The sequence below is a fragment of the Dama dama genome, chromosome 19, assembly GCF_033118175.1.
Source record: "Dama dama isolate Ldn47 chromosome 19, ASM3311817v1, whole genome shotgun sequence".
NCBI lineage: Eukaryota > Metazoa > Chordata > Mammalia > Artiodactyla > Cervidae > Dama > Dama dama.
In genome coordinates, this window is record NC_083699.1 from 80,658,296 (window position 1) to 80,676,706 (window position 18,411).

Here is an 18,411-nt window from a genome sequence, read left to right on the forward strand (position 1 = left end):
TTCACCACTTAAATGTTGTGAGACCTGGGACAAATAATTTGATCTTTCTCAGAGAAGTCTTGATTTTTCTCAGCTGCAGAATGGTAAACATTATATTTTCAAACTTGTTAAAATTATTCAAACCCATTGTACTTAAGGTTCCTATTACAGTGCTTGGTGTGTCATAGACAATTTTAATGAATGATAACTTCAATATTTTTCCTAAATATTATGAAACACTAATATTCTGTCTTATAGATTTTGAAGATGCTTAACAGTAACACAGAGAGCCCCTATTTGATATGGAACAATTCTACAAGAGCAGAACTACTTGAATTTCTTGAATCTCAACAGGAAAGCATGATTAAAAAAGTAAGTTAATAATTTCTTGCATCCTGCCACCTTCTAGTGGAGAAGGTAGTAAGTCATGAAAAAATCAAAAGACAGAGAGTACAATGGGAGATAAGGAGTTGGCCTGGATAATACATAACTAGATGGTTGAATCTTGATGGTTTAGAAGACATTTATGTTTGTGAGTTTGGACTTCATTAAAGAGTAACCATCACTGAGTGTCCTGGATTATGCAAAATTTGGTTTACCACTCATTTCATGATAGTCACTCAGAGCTCTTCACTGATAGAAGTTTTGAGAATTGCAGAGCTAGGAAGAACCAGTCTCAGATTTCTACATATCATCTGTTTTTTTTACCAGAAGAGAGAGAATATCATTCTTTCTTTGTTTAGCCCTTTACAGTTTATCCCCACTTCCCTCGTAGCTCAGTTGGTAAAGAATCTGCCTGCAATACAGGAGACCCAGGTTCAATTCCTGTGTCGGGAAGATCCCCTGGAGAAGGAAATGGTGATCCACTCCAGTATTCTTCCCTGAATCCCATGGACAGAGGAGCATTCACTTTTCTTTACAATTTATTATACTATTATATTATATATATATTCAGTCCAACCTAAATTTTATGTAATTTCAACCAAAATCTTCTTAGGGCTATTTTTTTCCTATTTTCCTATCTTTTTCTTTTCACTTTCACTTTTCTTTACAATTTATTATACACTTTTACATATTATTTCAGTCCAACCTAAATTTTATGTAATTTTAACCAAAATCTTCTTGGGGCTATTTCTTTCCTATTTTTCTATCTTTTTCTTTGTCCTTAAATGGAAATTATTGTTGATTTGTCAACTGATATATTACCTTGCTTTTTTAATTCAGAGACCCTGTTTTCCTGTACTTTATCACTTAATGTATTACTTTTTAAAACCAGTTCAGATATGTTCATCTCTTAATTCTATCATCCTATATCTGACCAGGCCAAATGTCTGCTGAGAGGAGAGCCACATGTCATACTTGCTTATAAACACTAGGTCTAAGATACTTCGTTGGCTGACCTCAGTGATCTTTTGAAATTTTAAAATGAGTTTCAAATTTGGACTAAAAAACAGTATAACTCTCTGCCTGTATATAACATAACTCTATTAGGGGCTTCCCTGGTGGCTTAGCGGGTAAAGAATCTGCCTGCAATACAGGAGACACAGGTTTGATCCCTGGGTTAGAATAATCAAATGGCAGCCCATTCCAGTATTTTTGCCTGAAAAATCCCATGGACAGAAGAGCCTGGCAGGCTACACTACAAAGGGTCACAAAGAGTCGGACACGACCAAGTGACTAAGCACACGTTCACGCATTCATGTCTTTTCCAGATTAGTCCGTATTAGTCCATATTACTAATTACAGATGTTGAAATTATATTAAGTGCTGTGATGTGTATCCCACCACATTTTTCTCCTATGGAAAAATGAATGGATCTTTGAAGTTATTTATCTGATAAGTTATTAAACTGAATATGGATAGATTTATAAACTACACACTAGTAATTCTGATTTATATCTAACAATTTGTTTTCTTTTTTTCAAAGGGTGACTGTGACAAAACTTATGGAGCAGAATTTGTCTACAGTGATCATGCCAAAGAACTTATTGTAGGGGAGATTTTTGTCAGGGTCTATAATGAAGTCCCTACTTTCCCACTTGAGGTAAGCTCTCTACTTTTGATTTTGTCTGTAACTTTTGATCATTTATTATTAAAAGCTACTGGTTTATTCACACTGTATACATTGAAATAATATCTGCTTTTTGCCAAATATTTTATACTAACTTGGGTATGTGATAGGGTGACCATTGATAACTTATGCGACTTTATTTTGAATGTTGGGGAATTTAATGGATTCATGAGTAAGAATTTATTCCTTTCCCAGCTATTTCTTATATTTTATGCATAATGCTACTCCACTGTATCGTGTATATATGCCTGCAGCTCTGCTGTCTCTTGTGGAACTGTAAGGCCTTTTACATACTCACTCTATCATGTTAAATGTCAGACCACCAGACAGTGGTCTATCTCTGGCCAGTTTTTAAAAGAAATTAAGAAAATAGAAGGGGAGTGCAAAGAGAATTTTTAGATGAGTGGGTCACATCAGGTCATTTCTTGTGATGACCCCTAATCACTTCCAGAAGCAAATAATCTTTTCTTTCCTTAGTTCTTGGGGATCATGTAGGAAGATTCAGTTGTAGTTTTTTTTTGGAGGGGGTGACAAAGATTTGGTGGTTGATTGGTTTGTAAGTAAGAAAGAAGTGAGGCTTTGTTTTAGAGTTTGCTCTTGGAAAAAGGAATTTACGAAACTGTGATGTATGTTATTTATCACAGAATAATATATAAAAATAGCTGCTTAGCAGAATAAGTTTAGTGATTTTTGAAGTCTCTTTGAAAACTTCCTTTTGAATTTATAATCTAATATATATAATTTTTAAATGTAAAAATGCAACCAATTTATAGAAGTTATATATCATATTAACAATTCTCTCAGTAAAGTAAAGATATACTCTTACCTCAGAGTTGTTATGCTACATTACTGATGGGAGTATATCAGATTTCCAATGAATTTGGACCAACAGTGATAAACACTTTCTAATGCAGTTGAGTTTTATCCCTTTTCTCCTCAGTCCTCATTTAATGCATAGGTATTTTCATGTGTCTGTATAATTTAATCACTTCCGTGACTTGAAATGTTTTGTTGTTGCTTTTACTGTGGGGTCTTTGTTATAGGTTATTTCTAAGGACACAAATGTTTTTAACTATTTTTCTACTTGATTTAGGTTCCAAAAGCATTTGCTGCAAGTCTCTTGGATTATATAGGTTCCCAGGCCCAGTACCTTCACACCTTCATGGCTATCACTCATGCTGCAAAAGTGGAATCAGAGCAACATGGAGACCGCTTGCCAAGAGTTGAAATGGCTTTGGAGGCTCTGAGAAATGTTATAAAATATAATCCAGGTATGTGATTGTACCCTTGACAAATAAGACAAATAGAAGAGCCCTAAAAATTCCAGTTCTCAGTTTTACCAGGAAAACTCAGGGAAAATTATGCTTGGTTATTGACCCCATAATATGTTTACCTCTAAATAATAGGCTGGAGAGAGAGGTCAGTCATCATGCTTAGAAGAATTCATATCTCTAAGAGCAAATGAGTTTCAATAAGTTGAAAAGGCAGAATAACTTGATGGCATAAAACATCACATTGATGATATAATTGACATACAATAAGTTAGAGTTATTGACGAGGTGATCTAATTTTTCTACCACTGGTCCCTACAATGCCATACTTAAAAAAAAAATGCCTGAAGTTTCTGGTGCTTGAAAATTGAAATAATAAAATGAAAACTGTCATTCTTAAAACATCTATAAGAAAGACATTTACAGGAACATTATCACTCTTCCCTGACATCAGGGAATATGCTGGAGTGAAAATCTGAAAGCTTATTCCAATTCTAACTTTGATAACAAATATAGACTATATATACAGAGAGGGAACACAGCCCCACCCATCAACAGAAAATTGGATTAAAGATTTACTAAGCATGGCCCCACCCATCAGAACAAGACCAAGTTTGCCCCACAGCCAGTCCCTCCCATTAGGAAGCTTGCACAATCCTGTTACCTATCAGAGGGGAGACAGAATGAAAACTATAATCACAGAACCAAACTGATCACATAGATCACAACCTTGTCTAACTCAATGAAACTATGAGCCACGCCATGTAGGGCCACCCAAGATGGACGGGACATGGTGGAGAGTTCTGACAAAGCATGCTCCACTGGAGAAGGGAATGGCAAACCACTTCAGTATTCCTGGCTGGAGAACCCCATGAACACTATGAAAAGGTAAAAAGATATGACACTTAAAGATGAACTCCCCAGGGTAGTAGGTGCCCAACATGCTACTGGAGAAGAGCAGAGAAGTAGCTCCAGAAAGAATGAAGAGGATGAGCCAAAGTGAAAGCAGCACCCAGTTTTGGATATGTCTGCTGATGAAAGTAAAGTCTGATGCTATAAATAACAATATTGCATAGAAACCTGGAATGTTAGGTCCATGAATCAAGGCAAATTAGAAGTGGTCAAATAGGGATTGCCAAGAGTGAACATCAACATTTTAAGAATCAGTGAACTAAAATGGAGCAGAATGGGTGAATATAATTTAGATGATGATTATATCTACTACTGTGGGCAAGAATCCCAGAGAAGAAATGGAGTAGCCTTCCTAGTCAACAAGAGAGTCCAAAATGCAGTACTGGAGTGCAATCTCAAAAACAACAGAAAGATCTGTGTTCATTCCCAAGGCAAACCATTCAGTATCATAGTAATCCAATTCTGTGCCCCAATCACTAATGCTGAAGAAGCTGAACTTGAATGGTTCTCTGAAGACCTCCAAGACCTTCTAGAACTAACACCCAAAAAAGATGTCCTTTTCATCACAGGGGAACAGAATGCAAAAGTAGTAAGTCAAGAGTTACCTGGAGTAACAGGCAAGTTTTTTTGGCCTTGGCAGAGCAAAAGGAAGCAGGGCAAAGACTAACAGAGTTTTGTGAAGAGAACACACCCTTCATAGCAAATACACTCTTCCAACAACCCAAGAGATAACTCTACTCATGGACGTCACCAGATGGTCAATGCCAAAATCAGATTGATTATATTCTTTGCAGCCAAAGATGGTTAAGCTCTATGCAGTCAGCAAAAACAAGACCAGGAGCTGACTGTAGCTCAGATCTTGAACTCTTTATTGCCAAATTTAGACTTAAATTGAAGAAAGTAGGGAAAACCACTAGGCCATTCAGGTATGACCTAAATCAAATCCCTTACAATTATATACAGTGGAGGTGACAAATACATTCATGGGATTAGATCTGATAGACAGAGTGCTTGAAGAACTATGGACAGAGGTTTGTGACATTTTACAGGAGGCGGTGATCAAAACCATCCCCAAGAAGAAGAAAAGCAAGAAGGCAAAACGGTTGTTGAGGAGGCCTTACAAATAGCTGAGAAAAGAAGAGATGCTAAAGGCAAAGGAGAAAAGGAAAGATATATCCATCTGAATGCAGAGGTCCAAAGAATAGCAAGGAGAGATAAGAAAGCCTTCCTCAGTGGTCAGTGCAAAGAAATAGAGGAAAACAATAGAATGGGAAAAACTAGAGATCTCTTCAAGAAAATTAAAGATACCAAGGGAACATTTCATGCAAAGATGGCACAGTAAGGACAGAAGCTGTATGGACCTAACAGAAGCAGAAGATACTAAGAAGAGGTGGCAAGAATACACAGAACTATATAAAAAAAGATCTTAATGACCCAGATAACCATGATGGTGTGATCACTCACCTAGAACCAGACATCCTGGAGTGCAAAGTCAAGTGGGCATTAGGAAGTATCACTACAAAGCTAGTGGAGGTGATGGAATTTCAGCCATTTCAAATCCTAAATGATGATGCTGTTAAAGTGCTGCATTCACTCAGTATGTCAGCAAATTTGGAAAACTCAGCAGTGGCCACAGAACTGGAGAAGGTCAGTTTTCATTCTAGTATCAAAGAGAGGCAATGCCAAAGAATGCTCAAACTACCACACAGTTGCTCTCATCTCACAAGCTAGCAAAGTTATGCTCAAAATTCTCCAAGCAAGGCTTGATAGTACATGAACCAAGAATTTCCAGATGTTCAAACTGGTTCTAGAAAAGGCAGAGGAACCAGAAATCAGATTGCCAACATCCTTGGATCATAGAAAAAGCAAGAGAATTCCAGAAAAACATCTACTTCTGCTTTATTGACTACGCCAAAGCCTTTGACTCTGGATCTCAACAAACTGGAAAATTCTTAAAGAGATTGGAATACCATACCTTCTTACCTGCCTCCTGAGGAACCTGTGTTCAAGTCAAGAAGCAACAGAACTGGACATGAAACAATAAACTGGTTCCAAATTGGGAAAGGAGTACGTCAAGGCTGTATATTGTCACCCTGCTTATTTAACATCAGAGTATATCATATGAAATGCCAGGCTGGATAAAGCAGAAACTGGAATCAAGATTGCAGGGAGAAATATCAATAACCTCAGATATGCAGGTGACACCACCATTATGGCAGAAAGCAAAAATGAGCTAAAGAGCCTCTTGATGAAAGAGCAGGCTTGAAGAGGAGAATGTAAAAACTGGCTTAACATTCAAAAAACAAAGACCACGGCTTGCAGTTCCATCACTTCATGGCAAATAGGTGGGGAAACAATGGAAACAATGACAGACTATTTTCTTGGGCTCCAAAATCACTGCAGATGCAGCCATGAAATTAAAAGATGCTTGCTGCTTGGAATAAAAGCTATGACCAACCTAGACAGCATGTTAAAAAAGCAGAGACATTTCTTTGCCAACTAAGGTCCATCTAGTCAAGACTATGGTTTTTCTAGTAGTCATGTATGGATATGAGAGTTAGACCGAAAGAAACCTGGTCGCCAGAGAATTGATGTTTTTGAATTGTGGTGTTGGAGAAATTCTTGACAGTCCCTTGAACTGCAAGGAGATCAAACCAGTCAATCCTAAAGGAGATCAATATTGTGTATTCATTGAAAGCACTGATGCTGAAACTGAAGCTCTACTATTTTGGCCATGTGATATGAAGAACTGACTCATTAGAAAAGACCCTGATGCTGGGAAAGATTGAAGTTAGGAGGAAAAGGGGACGACAGAGGATGAGATGGTTGGATGGCATCACTGACTCAATGGACATGAGTTTGAGGAGACTCTGGGAGTTGGTGATGGACAGGGAGGCCTGGTGTGCTGCAGTCCATGGGGTCACAAAGAGGTGGACTGAGCAATTGAACTGAATTGATAGAATATATTGATATCATACCAAACATAAAACTTGAATATAAAATATGAAACATATTTATAAACTATAGAATATAAAATAGAATATTATGTAGAATATAAAATATAAATCTGGAATATAAAAATACATTCAATATTCAGTTTCTTACCTGAAGACCTCAAAACTTTTTATTAACACTTAATATTGTCTTTCTTGTTCTTCTTTGCCCTTTTCAGTATGTATTACAGTACTATTATAATTTATATCTGTATTGCCAACAAATTATTCAAATAAAATAACCAGCAATAATTAAATGTTGTTTAAGAAAATATCATTCCCATGGAATACATGGAGATGTTTTTAAAGGTAGTATTATAAAATCTGAAGAAAACTTCATTTTTTTATTTTGGCATATTAGGTACAAAGAAATTGCTGCAAACCTGGGAATTGATTTGGAACTTGTTTGTAATGTAGTTCTCAAGTGACAGAGTTCTAACTCAGTCTTACTTAAAAGCCAAATGATGTCACACTGTCTCCAGATATAATTAGACTGACAGGGTTAGCTCTGAGGTCTAGAGGTAAAAAGTAAAAGTACCACCATACACTTTTAATTTTTGAATTGTATTTGATAAATTTCTTGTTTTTAGCCTGTCGGTTAGTTAGGGGTTGGGATGGAAATGAAAACAAAACAAACCTGAGAAACTTTAATACTGTTTAACTTCTTAAGATTTACTACTCCTTAGTGATACTGCACTCGCTTCATGTCACAGTTGTTGAGAAAAGTTTACCACAGACTTGACAGTAAACAAAATATATCTGTTTCCCAAAGATCGATAGAACATCGCTTGGAAATAAAAGATAAGCATTTTCTTTTTCTTTCTAGGCTCTGAAAGTGAATGCATTGGTCATTTTAAGTTAATATTTTCTCTTCTTCGAGTCCATGGAGCTGGTCAAGTACAGCAGCTGGCTTTAGAGGTAAAGGAATTTTGTTCTAAAGCATGCTGTCTTTCCTGCAACATACTGTACATGGTTTGAGCCTTGGTTAATCATCATCTAAAGTTGAATAGAAATTTGTATATAGTTTTTTTTTTTTTTTTTTTTTGCCTATAAAGGCAAGTGAATGTCTTTAAACTTGAATTAATATGCCCATTTGAAGAGCAAATATTGTACAGTGTTCGGGGTGCTTCCCTCTGTGGTCATCATCTGTCATGCATTAGAACTTCAGATGCATCTGTATAGTGTCATATGGGATGAGTTAAGGAATGGACTTTACTCGGGTAGCTTGGAAGCCACAGATGACAAAAAAAGGGAGCAGAACTTTCCAAGATCTCTCTGTGTTCCACAGAAAGACATGTTGAGACCAAGGGAGTCTGCTAGCTACACACTGTGAGTTTGTGTTCCATCTCCCTCAGTTGCTCTCCTTTCTTATGGGTTTGGCACAAAAGCATCCTTTCCAGCTACCCCGAACCTGTGGGTCTTAGAGGTCCAAGAGTGGTTGGAGGCCCCTCCTTCAGGAGAATGAAATCATTGGTTCTGTAGGAAGTTGTTTGTGTGGAGCCTTTTCCTCTGGAAGAAGCAGGAAGACCTTGGTCACAGGGTTCTCCTTGTCTAGCAACCCAGAGTGAACATCCAGGGTCTTTTTTCATGTGATCCTGCTTATTGTAACACACACGATTTATTATAAAGAACACCAAATTCAACCTTGCAGTAACAATGAACTTGATGAATGATTAAGTGTTCTTATATTGCATTTTGGTTTAAAAAAATGTTTAATAAAATAATAAAGGTTAAATTGGTCAACAGCTTAACAAGCATGGTCTTTTCATTGAAAAGCATGCGTCTCCACTTAATTCTTCAAGTACCTTGTAATTTTTAAAGTAAGCATTATTGTGTCTATATTTTTCTTTGAGATGCTGACCACATGATTCAAGTTGTGGCATTAATCTTTAGATATAGAAGTTTAGATGTATAAGTTAGACTTGAGCAGTCATCTTCTTTTGAAGAAAAACATGCCTATTTCTTTATAATAGAAAGATAGACCTAATATATTGTACTGGGCACCAGAAACATTTACTTTCTCCCTCTGAAAGAAAAAGTCCAAGTAGTGAAGATGATTATCTTGCTAATCACTTCCCACCCCAAATCTCCAATTGGAAAACACTATAGCGTACATCATCATTCTGGAGCATGAACTGCTGTAGGATTGAAGGCTTCTTATGAGCCTAAGGATTGTGAATTGGTGCTAAAATATTTGTTTAGATTGTTACATTTAATTGTTACCTTTAAGTTAATAGAAAACATATATATATATATATATATATCTTACACACTAGCATTAACATTTTTTATTCTCAAAAGAGCAAAGTAATAAAGCCAATTTTTAAGAATTAAACTCTTGCCTAAAAGTTAAATATTTGTCCTCCAAGTATTTTTCTCATTTTGGTAATAAACCTTAAATTTATTTAGGTCTGACTAATTTGCCTTAATTTGTTTAGGTTTGACATTATTTCCAGAACTCTTAATGTCCTATTGATTGATTTTCAGGTTGTGAATATAGTGACATCTAATCAAGATTGTGTCAACAATATTGCTGAATCAATGGTTTTGTCCAATTTATTGGCTCTTCTGCATTCTTTGCCATCAAGTATGTATATTCGCTGGAATTTTCAGAACCACAGCACAGTCAGCATAGAGGGGAACAGTTACATAGATGATGCAAGACCTCCAACATAGTGTTTTGCAATATTTTAAATGGTATTCTTTATATTAGATTTGTCTTCCAATTTTATTTTTACATAAGTTAACTATTTTGTATTTCCATATCCGAAGTTGGAAGAGATGATAGAGATCCAAGAGCAAATGAAAATAATCTGTTTTTCTCAACTTACTGAGTATAAGCTACATGTGAATGATTGAGAATTAACTGATTCTCCGTGTTTTATTTAAAAAAACACACAATTGAACTTGTGTGATAGAAAAAAATGCGTAATATAAAAATCACCTTATGTTTTACTTGAAGTTCAGTCCTGCATTATTTATCCTTTACTGATTTGATGCTAATAGTAACTGTTAGCTAACTGTTAGCACCAGATGAGATCAGTTTTTAAAAATGTAGCAACCTGATTTCTTGAGTACAGCCTGCAATAATATAGACTCCTTACACACTGTAGTTATGTCTCACATATGTGTGTAGTTGTGTTAGATCAACCTTGAGATTGCTTTTCAAAGACAGTTGTGATATAACTCCAACTTTGTCACTTACCCATCAACATGCATTGCTCAGTCAGCTTTGCCAGCCTTTCAGAAGTCACATTAATCTTGACTTCACACCTGTCCACCTCCTTGAGAGCAGCAACCAGTCTCACTCATTTTCTGATTAAGTGCCTTGCACATGTTACGTATTATGTTCAGTGAATTGAGTGGAGTTCAATTATTATTGAATATTTTTGTTATCTTTTAAATGACAGCATTTAAAAGTTATTAGCAGATTATTTTTTTTGTCATTCCTACAGCCTTAGTTGGTTTTTCCTTTTTATTACTTTTTAACAGCTACAAACAATGCAAAATTAAACTGATTGAATGTTACAGAAGTCATGGTTTAAAAGTTGTTTTATATTCATACTGAATTTATATAGTGCAGTCATGGTTTTAATCTTACTGGTAAAGTATCTCAGCCTACTCTGTTCTCATTTATATTTTAGACTAGATTATTTTTCACTATTTGCTCAGGAATGTTAAAAACAAAATAACTGACTTCTTCTGTCCCATCCAAAGTCTTTTCCTTTGAACTTATGGTTAGAACAGTGACTGGTTTTCAGTGAAATATTGTTTCCTCTCTTAAAAGAAGTCTCATTTTGAGTGTTTATTCTCCTGCTTGTTAACTTAGCTCAGTCTGGCTACCATCCTTTGTTTTCGTCTCGGCCTAATACCTGGCAGCCTTCACCCTCTTTGCCAACTCTTCACTCCTCTGGTCACCTGTCTCTTGTTGCCCCTTGACATTGGAAGAGTAAGTCCAGTTGCCCAGTCTACTTCAATGACAAGGAAGGGGTGAGAAGTGCACAGACTTTGTGCAGAAGGATGCTGCTGTGTTTTAGACTGGAACAGTGTCTTGCAACTGCTACTTCCTACTCATTTCTCTAAGATACTAGCACCAAATAAAAATAATAGATCCCTGAATATAGTATCCTCAGGGTGTCAGGAGGTGAAATTTTGTTTGCACAATGAGCAATGAGGTAGGAGAATAGTATGGCATAGTGGTTATGGGTGTGGATTTTGGAGTCAGACCTCTGTAAACCTCTATATACCTCAGTGGTATAGTGAGTTATACCACTCACCAACTGTGAATTCATGGGCTACTCAGACTGGATCTCAGATTCCTCACTCATAGCAAGACCACAAAACCTGTCTAGCTGGTTGTTGTGAAGTAGAAAATATGATGCCGTTTGTAAAGCACCCTGTTCAGTGCCTGGCACTGATGCCTAGTAAATGTAAGGTAATGTGATGATTCGATTCTTTTAATGTCTTTTGTTCTGCAGGTCGTCAGCTTGTTCTGGAGACTCTTTATGCTTTGACATCAAGTACAAAAATTATCAAAGAAGCAATGGCAAGAGGTAGTGTATAGAGTGCTTTCTCATCTAGTCATGCTCCGTAATGGTAAAGCTTATTTTGAGCTACTTTATATAGTCTAATAAACTAGAAGAATGCTTTGGAAGGCTTACAATTGAAAAAAAAAAAAAAAAAAACAGACTGCATTGAGTTTAAATGAGGTTGAAAGTAAATTCTACTGACTAGAAAAGTCATATTTTTTTATTTAGCCTATAAACGCTAATGCTTGTTTTCCTTCACAGGAGCTTTGATTTATTTACTAGACATGTTCTGCAATTCAACACATCCACAGGTTCGAGCCCAGACAGCAGAACTTTTTGCTAAAATGACAGCAGATAAACTAATAGGTCCAAAGGTGAGCACAAAATGGGTTCTTAGAAAGAAATTAATTATTAAAGGTCTATTACTTTGGTAACTAATTTCATGAGGATTACCAAAGTCTGAAATAGTAAAGAAATGACTTGATATGAAAGTTGAAAGATGGACAAACCTGAATTATTCCTATATATTACTAGGTAGAGAAAAATTATAATCAGGGAAGCCTGTGCTAGAATTGAGAAGTCTTTTTTTTTTTTTTTGAGAAGTCTTAAGAGAGTGTTTGAGCCAAGACATATTTTTAAAAGTATATTTTAAGTTGTGACAGAAGGTAGATTAGATTAGGTTAGGTTAGATTTCACACTTCGAGGATTGGCTTGTGAAGGTGAGTATCACAGTGCCTTTGCTTCTCCTCTCTGCAGGGAGATCTCTCATTAAAAATCTGGAGAAGACAAAATATCTCTGGAACCGTGGTTCAGTTCACAGAGCAGAAACCTACTAGAATAATACTTCTAAGTAGAATTGCATCCAGACACAGTTGTAATCAAAGTTTCCTTCTTCTGTTATTGAATCAGTTTCACATGAAGTAATGCTCACTGAAACACTGTCTATGCCAGCCCAAATATGAAATACAGGATCCTGAGCACCCCCTTACAGAAAACAAGCTAGATTCAGTTGTGTTTTTTCTTATCTGATCTCCTGATTTAGATATTGAGAATATGTCACAAGACCTGGAATAGTTTTACTTTGGGAATATGGCTAATAATCTGTCATCAGTAGGGTTAATGGATAAGGAATATTACATTTGGGTGCCTGTAGCAAGGGCCCATAAAATCATGAATATTGATATTTAATACTGAGTTTTCTTAATGCTAGAGTTGGGTAGCACATAACTATAATGTCTACTGTTACATTTTAAATAATGTTTTAGATGTTTAAAATATGTACTATAATTAATTTTTGAGCTCTTTAGTAATTTTTTAACCTTTGAAATACATGAGGGACAAATTTTACCAAAGTGAATATATTTGTACTTAAATTTTCTGTATAGGAAAAAATATATGTCAGCTCCTTAATTGAATAATTTGCAACAAGTGATTCTAGAACTGGGGTCAGTAAACTTCTTTTCCATTCTTATAACTTTATTCAGATATAATTGACATGCCATACAATTCACACACATGAAGTATACAATTCAGTGTTTTGGGCAACAACAGTCAGTTTTAGAACATTTTCATCAAACCAGGAAAAAAAAAACCCATTTCCTAATTTAGCAGTCACTTCCCTATACTTATACCACATTTTGTTTTTCCATGTATCGATTGAAAATGAACATATGGATTATTTCTAGTTTTTGGCTATTCTGTATGATGCTGCTGTGAACACATGTGTACAAGTTTTTGTGTGGATATGTATTTTATTTCTCTGAGAGTAGAATTTCTGGGTAATATGGTAACACTATTTTTAACCTTTCAAGGAATTATCAGACTATTTTTCACAGTGGCTGAACCATTTTATATACCAGTACTGATGGTGATATCCACCTCTTCTTTAACACTTACTGTATATATCTTCACTGAGTATGGTCATCCCAGTGGGTGTGAAGTGTGCTGTATCAGGGTTTGCTTTGCATTTCCCTTGTGCCTAATGATGTTGAATATCTTTTCATGTGCTTATTGGCCATTTGTACATCTTTTTTAGAGAAATGTCTATTCTCATCCTTTGCTCACTTTTTAACTGAGTTGTCTTTTTGCTATTGAGTTGTAATTGTTCTTTATGTATTTTGGATACCAGTCCCTTATCAGATATATGATTTATAAATATTTTCTCCCATTTTGTGTATGTTTTTCCACTTTCTTCTTGTTGTTGGTTTTTTTTCATTTTGATGAAGTCCAGTCTGTCTTTGTTGTTATAGCTTGTGCTTTTAATATATAAAAAGCCATTATCTAATCCAGAGTTATAAAAATCTATGCCTATGTTTTTTCCTAGGTGTTTTATAGTTTTAGCTCTTGTATTTACATCTTAGATCAATTTGACCAAGGGAAATGACATACATCCTATTTTGTGGATGCTCTCTGTCATGTAACTGACATTGTTTCCTTTAGTTCACTGACTGCCAGGAAGTTCAGGGCTAAATTTATTATGTATTACTTGCAATTATACAGAGCTTTTGATATTTTCTTTATATACTAATTCCTGTTATTGTCATTCATTCAAAAAAGTTTTTGAGTATCAGCTTGTGCCAGGGAATGAAAATACAGGCACTGACAAGACAGACTGGGCCAGGAAAGATTTCTAAAAGATGAGATTTAACATAGACTTGAATGACACAAAGGAGATGAAACTATGTGAAGACCTGAGGGGAAAACTTGTCTTCCCAGCCTTCATTTTCCCTTTGTCCTTATGTCTCACACTGATTTTCAGTTTGTATGTGTGTGTTGGATGTTATTTTTTTAAGTTGCTTTTTAAATCCTTTTTGGGAAAAGGCACAGTAAAATGTAAAACATGGTACTAAAAATTACTTGTATAACACAAAGCATGAGAAGAATTTGTGAGGGTGTGGGGAGTTTTGAGGAGAGGTGGAGGGACAGATCAGCTGAGGGCTTTCTGGAAAGAGGGGACAGCATGTGAAGGGCAGGATCTGGTAGGTTGGCATGCTTTGGGAACTTCACACACCAGTGGTGCTGGATTTCTTAATGTTACTTAAATTTGAGGTGGAGAGAGGAAATTAACCCAGATAGGTAAGTAGTAGTAGGTCATAGTGAGTCTTGTTAGCTTTGCATGTGTGTGCATACTTAGTTGTGTCTGACTCTTTGCTGTCCCACAAACTATAGCCCGCCAGGCTCCTTTGTCCAGGGGATTTTCCAGGCAAGAATACTGGAGTGGGTTGCCATCCCCTCCTCCGGGGAGCTGGATCTTCCCAACCCAGAGATCGAACCTGAGTCTTCTACATCTCCTGCATTGGCAGGTGAATTCTTTACTACTGAGCCACCATAAACCAAGGTTTATCTGTTTTCTCATTCAGGACTTTTGGATGATAGTTATGGCTCATATCAGCCTTAACACACATTATAGCATCATTCTTAGAGAAATGTAAAGCAAACCAAATATTGAGATGTTTTCTATAGGTCTTTTTTCTTTCTCAAATTTCCTCATCCAGGTTCGAATTACATTGATGAAATTTCTCCCAAGCGTTTTTATGGATGCCATGAGAGACAATCCTGAAGCTGCTGTCCATATTTTTGAAGGAACTCATGAAAATCCTGAGTTAATTTGGAATGATAGTTCCAGAGATAAAGTGTCCACGACAGTTAGAGAAATGATGCTCGAGTAAGTAAAGACACACGTTAACAACTTAGGACCTTCAGGTGGAGTCACTAGGCAGGCACACGTTTTCCACATTGTCAGTCACCTCTCCAAGACTTACTCTATAAAGGGTAATGAACGTGTATCTTATGACTAAAGTCTGATGCCCTTTCCTTCTTTTTTTTCCCAAGGCACTTTAAAAATCAACAAGACAACCCTGACGTAAACTGGAAGGTAAAGTATACTTTTATTCAGAGGAAGGAATTTTACATTTTACTGTAAATTTATTGTTTTAAGTTCCTGCTGAGTGAGTATAAAGCCATCCTTTACTTTGTTACTAAGACACTTAAATCTTCCCCTGGAAAACAAAGTTTTAAACATTAAAAAAAAAAGTAGGAGCATTCACTTTTGGAGTAACTTAATCACAGGACTTTTTCTGAAAAGAGTAACTTAATCAAAGGAACTTTTATAGAAATTTATTAAGTGAAAATAAAACAAATAATTTTAACTTGATTGTATTAATGACTATTTAAAGCCTAGTTCATTGCATGAAGATTTCTTTAATAGGGTTTTTTATTTCTTTCTTGTTAATGTATTGGACTGGGCAAAAAAAGTTTGTTTGGAGCCCAGACTTTCTTGCCCAGCCCAGTAAAACTAATGATTAGTAAATGACTTTTCTTTCTGTATTTAAAGTTGCCTGAAGATTTTGCTGTGGTCTTTGGAGAAGCAGAAGGTGAACTTGCTGTTGGAGGAGTTTTCTTGAGAATCTTCATTGCACAGCCAGCTTGGGTTCTAAGGAAGCCTAGAGAATTTCTCACTGCACTGCTGGAAAAGCTAACCGAGCTTCTAGAGAAGAATAGCCCTCATGTAAGCTTTAGTTGTCAGCCAGACATTTCACACACTTTGCTGAATATGTTGATAGTATTTCTGTTAAAACACCATTCTCATTGACCACCCGTTAAGAGTTGGCTACCTCTTTCAATGTAGCCCCCACACTTAAATTCATATATGCTTGATCAAAAGTGAAACTTCTTAGTCTGAAGAACAATTGCAGAGGTTCTGAAAGGTTTCTGCCATCCCATTTCCAGTGATTATATGGTTCTTAAGGAGAAACCTAGAGGTTTAGTGTAGAAATCTAAATGGAAGTGTGTCCTGCTAGGGCATATTCTTCACTCAGCTAAAGAAATTGATAGGAGAGTCTTAACTATTGATAAATGAATGAACCCTGTACTTATGCTCAAAGGCTAGCAGGAAAGCAAGAGTGAGTAAGAGAGTAGATTTGGTCTTGGTTTGGCCAGTCATAAACCCTGAAATAGAAAGTTTTGTTATTTGAATCTATATATTGAAAATAATTGAGGTATGTGATTGTTGTTGAATTAATTAAAAAAGCTGGCTGTCGAGGTGGCTGAGAGCCTGTGTTGTTAGATGGTCCTGGGTGCCAGGTCCATCACTGATAAGCTCTGTGGCCCGGAGTAATACCTCCTGACTCTGCCTCAGTTGCCTCATGGAAAGGTCACAGCATCTGCCTCTAAGGCTGAAGTTTTCATGTGTTTTGATAAATGTGAAGCACTTAGTATAATGTCAAGTACTTAGAAACCATTAGTTGGTATCATTAGGTTTTCAAGACTTTTTAAAAAATATAAACAGTATGTCAGATATTTATATATATATATCTCTTTCTATAGTCACGACTTCTCTTTACTCTGATTTTTACAGAACTGGGGATAACATTCCACTAGTTGTTGTATTTTCCTGAATTATTGATGTTCTCCAATACTGACAATTCTGTAACATTACCTGGAAATATCTAGTAATATCTTTTGAGAGATGATCTCTAAATAGAAATATCTGTCTGCCGTAGAAATGAGATGTGAAATAGAAATGCCCAGAGAAAATCTGTGTAGATTCAGATATCACATTCTTAGAGTCCTTTAAATTCATGCTTTTATCAAGATGGAGATGTTTGTTGTTCTTTTAGGATTTATGGATCCGTTTTCAAGCGCCAGCACTTAGAATCTATTGTGAACACCAAATAATTACAAAGGACATTTAAGACTTTATCAGTTTTTTATAGTTTGTTTGTTCATTTGTTTTATACCCTCCAGGGAGAGACTCTGGAAACTTTGACAATGGCAACAGTATGTCTCTTCAGTGCACAGCCTCAGCTGGCTGATCAGGTTCCACCATTGGGCCATCTTCCCAAAATTATCCAGGCGATGAATCATAGGAACAACGCCATTCCTAAGAGTGCCATTCGAGTTATTCACGCCCTGTCTGAAAACGAGGTATTGATGATTAATCCATTTAGTAGCTTATAGCTGTAGAATTTGTCTGTGCTCCCTCTTCCTGACTAATGTACATTGCAGAATAAATCCCTTTCCTGCCACGTACCTTCATCCATATGAACTGCATGATATTGTAACGGTTCTTAAACTGGTTTAAATGATATGATTAATAGGAGACTGAATTTGACTGTCATTATTAAACTTGAACTGATGGGACTTCCCTGGCAGTCCAGTGGTAAAAGCTCCACGCTTCTACTGCAGGATGTGTGGGTTTGATCCCTGGTTGGGAAACTAAGATGCCACATGCCTCATAACATGGGCAAACAAAACTTGAACTGAATATAGGTTTTTCATATATTATTGTGGTATTTACTGTGTTACATAAATTATTGCTTTCTACAAGTAACCTTCTCTTTTTGGGTACTTAGCTCTGTGTTCGAACCATGGCGTCTTTGGAGACCATTGGCCCACTGATAAATGGAATGAAAAAACGACCGGATACCATTGGTCTAGCCTGTGAAGCAATTAATAGAATGTTTCAGAAGGAGCAGAGTGAATTAGTAGCACAGGTAAGTAACTTTCTAGATTCCTATTTTAGGGAAGGCAACATACCAAACAAATAGATTTTCACTTACTTAGCACTGATTTTGGCTTCCCTGACTTGGCAGAGAGGTAACTTGTAAGCTGGTACATATACAATTTTATATTTTATACACACACATACCGGACGA

At 36.2% G+C, this 18,411-nt stretch overlaps 1 protein-coding gene across 2 annotated transcripts in view; it reads left to right on the forward strand.

Annotated features, from left to right (window-relative positions):
• Positions 1-18,411, forward strand: part of DNAJC13 (DnaJ heat shock protein family (Hsp40) member C13) — a 155,238-nt gene that overhangs the window by 121,946 nt on the left and 14,881 nt on the right. For both annotated transcript variants that reach the window (XM_061167595.1, XM_061167594.1), the window contains 12 exons: positions 238-351; positions 1,907-2,023; positions 3,144-3,321; positions 8,053-8,144; positions 9,714-9,813; positions 11,705-11,779; positions 12,017-12,129; positions 15,250-15,419; positions 15,587-15,629; positions 16,089-16,262; positions 17,501-17,680; positions 18,109-18,249. In XM_061167595.1, coding sequence (XP_061023578.1) covers positions 238-351; positions 1,907-2,023; positions 3,144-3,321; positions 8,053-8,144; positions 9,714-9,813; positions 11,705-11,779; positions 12,017-12,129; positions 15,250-15,419; positions 15,587-15,629; positions 16,089-16,262; positions 17,501-17,680; positions 18,109-18,249 — 1,497 coding nt within the window. The remainder of the gene's footprint in view (positions 1-237; positions 352-1,906; positions 2,024-3,143; positions 3,322-8,052; positions 8,145-9,713; positions 9,814-11,704; positions 11,780-12,016; positions 12,130-15,249; positions 15,420-15,586; positions 15,630-16,088; positions 16,263-17,500; positions 17,681-18,108; positions 18,250-18,411) is intronic.